The sequence below is a fragment of the Bombina bombina genome, chromosome 4 (genome assembly GCF_027579735.1).
Source record: "Bombina bombina isolate aBomBom1 chromosome 4, aBomBom1.pri, whole genome shotgun sequence".
NCBI classification, from domain to species: domain Eukaryota; kingdom Metazoa; phylum Chordata; class Amphibia; order Anura; family Bombinatoridae; genus Bombina; species Bombina bombina.
The window spans coordinates 731,209,482-731,219,330 of NC_069502.1; the positions used below are offsets into that span (position 1 = coordinate 731,209,482).

Here is a 9,849-nt window from a genome sequence, read left to right on the forward strand (position 1 = left end):
TGTTGGTGGCATTAAAACAAAATCAGAATCCTGGAGAAAAAAAAAGTTATAAATACTTGCAGAACAATGTAAGAAGATTCAGCTAGCGCATACAATTTTAAATTGACCAATTTACTTTTATTTTCAAATTTGCTTCATTCTTTTTTGTTGAAAGAGCAAGAGAGCACCACTCAGAGTTTGCTGAATACATTAGGTGAGTCAGTGACCTAAGAAATATATGTGCAGCCACCAATAAGAGGCTAACTCCCAGTAGTGCATTGGTGCTCCTTAGCCTATCTAGATATGCTTTTCAACAAAGGTTACCAAAAAAATTAAACAAATTAGATAAAAGAAGTAATTTGGAAGTTTTTAAAATTTACTTGTGCTATCTAAATTCCGAAAGATTCGTTTTGATTTTACTAACAGCTTTTTTTTTTTATCAGATAATATAAAATTTGTAAGATTTACAAATCCATCGTGTTAAAGCAGAGAATTCTTTGTTGTAAAGAAATCTATGAAATGTACATGAAATATATATAAAAGTAAAACTATAACGATTAAATGAAGTTTTGTTTTTTCAGAATAATTTAAAAATGTTATTTGAGATACCAGATGAGAGGCCAAATAATGAATATAAACACAGTCATACTTAAACACGTGAAGTTTAATTCTTAGACCACTTGAGATACTGCTACATGATGAATGTTTTCTACAAGTTCAAAATAACATGGACAGCACTCTTTTATTCTAAAGCCAGTCAGGGTAATTTTAGACTTAGTCCCCCTTCAATACTTAAAAACAAATAAAGGATGGATAGTATATATATATATATATATATATATATATATATATATATATATATATATAAATAGATAGATGGATAAATAGATAGATAGATAGAAACAGCACTCAATGGGCTTGACTTCAAAAAGTGTTCTCTATTACAGTGACGTCTCAGGGCTTACACCCCTTCATCAGATAGAGATTATATATATATATATATATATATATATATATATATATATATATATATATATATATATATATATATATATATATATATATATATATATATATATATATATATATATATATATACACACACACACACTGTAGATACACACACATTATTGTTTTGCATATTCTTATTTTCCCTAGCAGAGGTTTTGACAGTATATTTGCACATATTCTGGACCTATCAAGAAAATGGAGAGAGATAGAGGTTCAAGCCCCAGGAAAATTTCAAAAAAACAAAACCATTTTAACAGTCAGCTTCCAACCCACACTGGCACTTTTTCACTCACGTGGCCTTTAAACAATGTTACAAAAACTTTACATCCAAGTAAACAAATTTAAAATGAGTGATTTTTAGCTATATTATATATACTGTATATATATATATATATATATATATATATATATATATATATATATATATATATATATATCACCATTTATGCTTCTTCCTTTGCCACAAAGCTACAGAGATCTATGAAACAAATACTGTTTTCTCCCAAGGCATAAGAGCAATAAACAGGAAGAGCAATAAAGAGCTGCAACTTCAGATATCAGCTAAATAGATGAGAATGTGGGTGACACTATGATCTGCAAACTGCAAGAGCACAGCCTGATTGCCTCACTGGAGGATGCAGTTCAAGTGACTGTTTTACACAGAATATAGCTCCATGACTAGCACACTTCTCGGGGAGAGGAAGGTCTGATAAAAAGCTCTGGCATGCTACACTGCAGCAAATAAGCCTAAGGTTGGACAAGTACGATAAACCAAACAACAGGAAACATCCAACATATAATCTCCTAGTGTCTGCTTGTCGTTATAACAGCAAAGCAGCTAAAGGGGACATGAAACCCAAAATATATTTATTTCATGAATCAAATAGATCATACAATTTTAAACAACTTTCCAATTTACTTCTATTATCTAATTTGCTTTATTCTATTGATATCCTTTTTGGAGAAACAGCAATGCACATGGGTGAGCAAATAGCATGAGTCGTATATATGTGCAGCAACCAATCAGCAGCTCCTGAGCCTACCTAGGTATCCTTTTTAACAAAAGATATCAAGAGAACAAAACACATTTAATAATAGAAGTAAATTGGAAAGTTGTTTAAAATTGCATGCTCTGATTCTTCGTTTAAAAAAAAAAAAACACATTTGGGTTTCATATCCCTTTAATTAAAGTTCTACAATCATTCAAAGATAATAAAAAAAAAGGAGATTACTATTTTCATTAACAAGAAGATATGAACAGTATAAAAGCTATGCAGAAAACAGTTGCTTTTAAGAGAGTGTGAACGCTAAATATGATCTAAAATATCTAATAATGCAGTGCTCCAGAATGTGATCAATCTTGTCACAGAGAGAAGCTGTGCAGCCTATTTATATCCACATCTTCATCATGACAGCATCAAAAAGGTTCCTAGAAATGTTCCTGCTCGTCATAGGTCAAATTTTAATGAAGATGGGTCACTACATGCTTCCTCTGTGGTGTTTCCACGCAGATTAATCTGAGCATGTAGGAAGGCCTTTTTCTGCTGAGGTGCATACGCATTGCTCTGTTTTATTCTATATTGCAGCATGTTTTGTTTTTACAGGAGGGAAGTTACTTCCTTGCCATCTGATCAAACAGGATTCATTGCTCTAATTGCATAAACACAGTTGTTTAGATATGCAACCACTTTATAGAGACAAGTGTCAAGCACAAATGATTCTGTTCCACCACACTCAAACCTCTGGGTTCAACTTACTAAACTGCTACATAAACAGAAAACTGCAATCTGCTTGATCACACCAGTACAACAAGTCTGCAGGCATAAAGTACTAACTCAAATACCAATCCATCCGAGCTTTAAGCTCATCTCCCTAAACAACTTTAGAAATGAGAATTAAAGGGATAGTCTAGTCAAAATTAAACTTTCATGATTTAAATACAGCATACAATTTTATGCAACTTTCTAATTTACTCTGATTACCAATTTTTCTTCATTCTCTTGGTATCTTTATTAAAATGTAAGTTTAGGAGACTGGCCCATTTGTGGTTCAGCACCTGGGTAGCGCTTTCTGATTGGTGGCTAGATTTTGTGCTGAACCAAAAATGGGCCAGCTCCTATGCTTACATTCTTGCTTTTTCAAATAAAGATACCAAGAGAATGAAGAAAAATTGACAAGAGTAAAATAGAAAGTTGCATGCTCTATCTCAATTATTAAAGTTTAATTTTTACTAGACTATTCCTTTAAGCACTTTTTAATTCTACTTCCCTAATATTTTATTTTGCTGCACAACAAGTGTTCCAATAAAAAAAAATAAAAAACTTTTCGCTATTACACAAATGGTTTGCACATTTTTATTTAACAAAAAAAAAAATGTCATTATCTATTTTCACACAAAAAAAAAATACTCAGATTAAACCACTTTGCCAATGTTTAAAAACAGATAAGGGTTGCTTAAAGGAACAGTTTACTCAAAAATGCCCTCCCCTTTAATTTGTTCCCAATGATCCACTTTACCTGCTGGAGTGTATTAAATTGTTTACAAGTATTTCCATTACCCTTATATTGGCATTTGAATTTGTTTATTTAGCCTGTGGTATCCCCACCCATCCTGAAAGTTTTGGGCCACAAGGCCAAGCTGTATTAACACAGCCAGTAGAATAAATTACACTCCCAGTGGGTTATAGAAGAGATGAGGTAATAAAATGTTAATTTTCCATTGTTCTCTCCAAGTATTGATGATTGTTTTAAGGACAGATATAAGATAAAGAAGCAGGTATATGTACACAATGTGATAAAGTAATGAGATCTGATTATACCTACAAGCTCAACCTATTTTATTAGGCTGTGGCTTTAAAACACAAAATCAGCTAATTCATATAAACAAATAAGCATTAAAAAAGCAAAGTATATACATTAAATACTCTGCAGCTGGTACAAAAAGTAATTGGAAACACATTAAGGGAAAAACTATTTTATAGTATACTGTCCCTTTAAAGGTAAAGAAGTACCAAAAAATGTCACCTGAGCTTCTGAAATTCTTTTTTGGCTATGTAAGTCTTTATAAAGAAAATAAAGAAGAAAAAAAAAACCAGGACAGACAGACAGACCCTTTCATAATGTTCAGCTAGTTAATAAAAGGGTACTAAGCCAGCAAATGTAATTAAAGTTTCATTAAAGTTTAATAGCGAATTTACTAATGAACACAAAGAATATCAACATGATTTTTATTTAAATGTCTAGCACTTTCATATGAAACAGAATTTTAGTGCTGTGGATGGATGTCTGCAACATCCTCCCATTTAGCTTCTGACTTTTGATATACTTTAAGGTTTCACTTTCAAATATACCCTTGGTGATACATAACTATGTCTGCTGAAAAAGGTTTCTGTATCCATCAACAAAACATTACTATCATGCATAACAGTAATAGCATCTTCTATACACACTTAGGGCTGGTATGTTTCATCTTGGCTTGTTCTGGTCTGATTTATTTGTCTAACATGTTGCATAGTCGGCACCTTATAACATAAAGCAGTCACCTTTAAGCACAAACAACATGAATCTGCAAAATGACACAATGCTAAAGATCAGTTTCAAGGTTAGTAATAATAATGATATATAGGGCTGTATGATTATATAGCATGCTATGCCACCCAATGTTCAAAATAAACATACAGCACAAAAACTTAACAGTGGGTTAAAATGTACTACATCTTAAACTTCCATTCATTTCAATTTTATATTATATTTAAAAATACTCTTTATTGACAGCTGCAATCTAAAATTCCTGCATGAATCACTGAAGAGTACTGTAATTGGCAAACAGAGCTATGCCATTTTCCTAACATGTAAACTGCTTCACCAAGTATCATATGTCAACATCCTTTGGAAAGTACTGCAAAAAATTAATATTCATAATTACAAATGTTTTAGATCACTCTGCATCTGAGCTAGCATTCAAGATGTGTGATGATTATGCTGCAATAAGTTATGCAAAATGGTCAGACTTGCCAGATATGCAAGATAATGACACATCTCATCCAGCACCAAGGTGTTTCTGGAAGAGCAGTCTGCTGAAAGTACAAGCAAACAAAATGCTATAAACACAACAATGATGCAAGCCAGTGCAATGTATGGTAAAGTAAAGCAATGAAAAATGATACAGCTTGATAAACTGATGCACATACCAAAGAGCCAAAACTGCAAAATACTGCAGGTTCCACCCTACACAGACCAATTCCACTGCAGAACAAAGAACTAAAAGGTACTGTGATGCACAGCACAGGGGTATTGGAGGAAGACATCCTACAGCTACTATCAGGCACAAAATCAAAACACTAAAGCTAAAATCCTGCTGAGCTCCAATATGCAATGCAGGACACAGTGATCCAAATGTAATTTGTTTACAAGCACACTACAGAACTTAAGCATTTTACCCTGTGCAAATAAACTGCTATGTAAACTTTTGCTTTAAGCCATTGTACAATATAGTAGAAATATACTGCAAGGCTGTAGGGTGTCACAAAACTTCAGGGCTACCAGAGTCTGTAAAGCACATACTATTCTGCAATGCAAATAGACACTGTTTCTAATGCAGGGTTTGATAAACTATAGCATTTAAAAGGTCCCTATACTTTTTAAACAGCCAGGCAAGGTTGTGTATAAAGATAGCAAAATAACAACAACAATAATAATAATAATAATAATAATAATAATAATAATAATAAAAAGAGAGGCAGATGTAAAATGCTAGGTTGCTTGGCTCCAGGAATGTCAAGCCCAGCTCCAATATTCTAGTAGGCAAAGCGCTGCATGTGTTAATGTAATCTTAAAAAATGCTGTAGGTGCCACTCATAATTATTTAAGGAAAACAGCTGCATTTCCCCCCATATTTCAAGTATCACAAATGCAATTGTTATGCAAGTGTAAGTGCTGCAGGTGCCACTTAAAAAGTACTGCACCTGGTCCCTGTGGGTTGTGTGCCAATGCATAGCAAAGTGCTGCAAAGATGCACAGAGATCAGTGCCAATCCACAGCAGGGCAAAGTGCAGCAAGTGACACACACAACATGAATCCAACCATATTGAGAACTTCTTTCTCTTCAAAGTAATGCTGTAAGCCTTAAAGCAATGAATTGATCACAGTAGGAATTCTACCTACCCCATTTGCATGTAATAGTTTGCATTCAGGAGCCCCGGGACCAGCAATAACCAAACAAATGGCTTTCATGCTGCAGGTTATTGTTGCCTAACACTTTCTAAGGCGCCTGAACTCTTTTTAACAGACCTGTAGACCATGTCATCTATCATCTCCCTTCTGATCGTAGGGGGTCATGCAATAACCTCATTTCCACTTTAACTGCATGGAGGTTAAAAATACACTAGGGAGATAGATGGGGTGATGTGTGAAAGGGAGGCGAGATCTGTGTAGTTAAAACTCATAAATCTCTTCGGGTCTGCAACAGATTAGGAGAGAGGACTACGAGCAGGATGTGGGAGTCAAGATTTCTAAGAAGGGACCCTTCTTTTTCACACACAAAAAAATGCCAGGGAACTTTACCTTACACATGTAAATGTTCTAACCTAAAAAAAGAATATACTGACAGCTCTAAACTAACAATTATCTGTATCTCGGTGTCACCTGCAAGATTGCATGTGAGCAAATAAATAATGCAAGACCGCCGATTTAAATAATACAATTGCATTGGTGCAAAAAAATCACTAACGTCATAAATCCATAGAGAAAAAATAAACACATACCTCATAGGAGCAGCATTCAAGTCCAGTTTGTTTTATTTAAAGCATCCTAAAGGATTTCCTGCAGATCCAAACTAAATGCATGGTGTACGGTGTCTCTCTGCAGCAGCTGCAACTCAAAGCTGGAAAGTTTTTTTTTTCCTCCCTGATCAGATGTGTCTTTTTTTTTTTTACTTGTCCCCCTCTCAAGCTGTAAGATGCAAGCGACAAGTACCGACTGGATCACTATTTGCCAGGAAGAGAGCCGGATGCCCGCGCGCAGGCGCTCTTTTCCATTTACTTCTGTTTAGGCGTTCGAGGATCACTATTAGGCAGTTCAAATGGGAGGCACATAATGCAGGCATTGGTTTGCTTTGCGTATGGAGGAGGAGAGATTGACTCGTTCTTCACTGGGAGGGCACTGCAGAAACATCAGCACAATAATGAATTAGCTTTATGTGCGTAGATATACGTTCGTCAGATAACAAGAGAGATGGCATTATAGTCACAAAAGTTTCGGCGCAAGGCCCTCAGCTGGCAAATAAAAGACATTGCTTTGCAGCATTGTAGGCCTACATTGTTATGACTCATTTGCAGTACATAACCTGGGCTGAAGTGTTACTAAGGCTTATGTAACGTCTAAGTCCATGTTGCCCTCGCGTGTCCCTTATCTGCAGTGCATATAACGTCACCCCGTTGTCAAGTCTCATTACACTTTGTAGCTTACTTTTAACTAGTTTTCAAAGGCACTTGGCATTAGTATACAAATTAATCGGTCTTTTTTTTCATCATAAAATGTGAAACATTTTAAAAAAAAATACAATTAAGGGGCTGTAGGAAGCATTTTGTACTTCAATATATATTAAAGCAAAATGCATATGACAATTTCACAGCTGTCCACACCACAGACTAAAATACACATACAAGTGCAATTGTTTCAAACAGTACAGTATATTAAAATGTGCTAAAAATCAGAACTTATAATGCTATAAACTTTTTACTAACACTTGCTGAGAAGCTGTAGGCCTAGGCTTACCAGAAGTCCCACTTTTACTGGGATTGTCCCGGTTTGGAGGCGCTGTCCCAGTGTCCCACCCAGTTGTTCATTCTGTCCCAGTAGGGTTGCCACCTTCAGGTTTCAAATCATGTGTCCGGGTTTCAGACCACCTGAAACCCGGACAAATTATTCAAAATGACTGGACTGTGGCTCTCCAGCATAATTGGATGCTGGTACTTACATACAGCCCTACTTAGCTTAACGTCCGTGTCCTTCAATGTTTACATTTAGTAATTTGCATTGAGGTATAGAGTAGCCTCTTAAACAGCTTTAGCAGGTACGTGTTTCTTTTTTACTTTCATTCAATGTTGTATTTATGCCTTATCAGTATTTGGCTCTGTTCCTTAAAGGGACACTGTACCCAAAATTTTTCTTTCGTGATTCAAATTGAGCATGAAATTTTAAGCAACTTTCTAATTTACTCCTATTATCAAATTTTCTTCATTCTCTTGGTATCTTTATTTGAAATGCAAGAATGTAAGTTTAGATGCCGGCCCATTTTTGGTGAACAACCTGGGTTGTCCTTGCTGATTGGTGGATAAATTCATCCACCAATAAAAAAGTGCTGTCCAGAGTACTGAAACCAAAAAAAAGCTTAGATGCCTTCTTTTTCAAATAATGATAGCAAGAGAACAAAGAAAAAATGATAATAGGAGTAAATTAGAAAGTTTCTTAAAATTGCATGCTCTTTCTGAATTACAAAAGAAAAAATTTGGGTTCGGTGTCCCTTTAATTAGACACCTAAAACACATATTACACTGCAGATATTACATTGTGAAATTGATAATTATGAAAGTGATAATTATGCTTGATGTTTGGCATTATTTAGAATCTGAGATTTAGATTAATGATTTATTTGCAATGACAACATAATGGTGCCTTTTTCACTAGGGGGTGGTGTTATGGTCTATTTAAACTGTGTGATTCACTTGTTTGACTGAGGAAGAGTAGAGTATCCACGAAACATTACACACATAAAAGTTACTACTTTAAAAGGACCGGTAATTGCCACGCCCCCTTGACCACGCTCCTGACCATACCCCCACTGGCACCGCACCAGATAGTCCCAGTTTCACCTCTAAAAATTATGGTAAGCCTAGGCCTGTCAATAAAGTTTATATAAAGGGATAAGAGCCGGATTGGTCTACCAGGAGATTTCCCGGTAGGCTGCAGCAGCTGGGGATGGAAAGTTACATTTTAAAGGGGTGATTAATGGATGCAATTGGGTTGTAGGGTGCCTATATAACATCAAGCTTGCATTTTTCTTTAATGCAAAGCAATATAATTTACTTCTGAAAAATTATTGGGGAAGGAGTATCCCAGAAAAATGGGGCTTGTGCATTCTACCGACTCAACGGAAAATAGGGCTTGTCTTCATATTTTTCCAGGGCTGCTTTTTATTCCCAGTCTGGCCCTGAAAGGGATGGTAATGTTATAGAGCAAAAAAATATATGCTCAAATTCATTAGAACATGTCATTTTAGCACTACCAAGCCTGCAAGTCTATGGACCCAGTGATCTAAAGATCTCCACTCAGCACAATGATTTAAAAGATCAGTCAGTGCTATGAAGTCCACGTCAAGATGATCTAAAGGTGGAATTTACACTATTAGCTGTGTATCTCACTAAGGCCTGATAATCTAAACTTTGCCAGATCAAACTTAAAGGGACATTAAACACTTTGAGATGGTAATATAAAATGATAAATTGTATATAATAAAACAACTCTGCAATATACTTTCAATATTTATTTTGTCCTCTTTGCCTGTAATTCCATTCTGAAATTGTGAGCTTTTCAGTTCCTGTTAGAAATGGAAGTGCAGAACACTGTTAAATAAAGCACAACCATTGGCTGCACACTCTAGTGACCTATTTATAACTGACCCTAATTGGCCACAGCAGAGAAGGTAACACAAGTTACAACATGGCAGCTCCCAGTGTTTTATAGACACTAAAACTTTACACTTATTTTGTCACTTTTTAAACAACTAATGAAACTTTTAAAAAAATGCATATACATGTTAGTCATGGACTTATCTATTCTTTGAATGCATCATTCTATCTA

At 35.1% G+C, this 9,849-nt stretch overlaps 1 protein-coding gene across 5 annotated transcripts in view; it reads right to left on the minus strand.

The window, feature by feature from the left end:
• The window catches only part of MAP3K4 (mitogen-activated protein kinase kinase kinase 4), a 481,171-nt gene extending 473,963 nt beyond the window's left edge, over nt 1-7,208 (minus strand). For 3 of the 5 annotated variants that reach the window (XM_053710939.1, XM_053710938.1, XM_053710937.1), the window contains exon 1: nt 6,753-7,206. In XM_053710939.1, the coding sequence (XP_053566914.1) occupies nt 6,753-6,757 (5 nt within the window). In that variant the 5' untranslated portion in view covers nt 6,758-7,206. Of the gene's footprint in view, nt 1-6,752 lie in introns of all 5 variants that reach the window. The other 2 variants (XM_053710936.1, XM_053710933.1) reach the window with 2 other exon arrangements.
• Between the last annotated feature and the right edge of the window lie 2,641 nt (nt 7,209-9,849).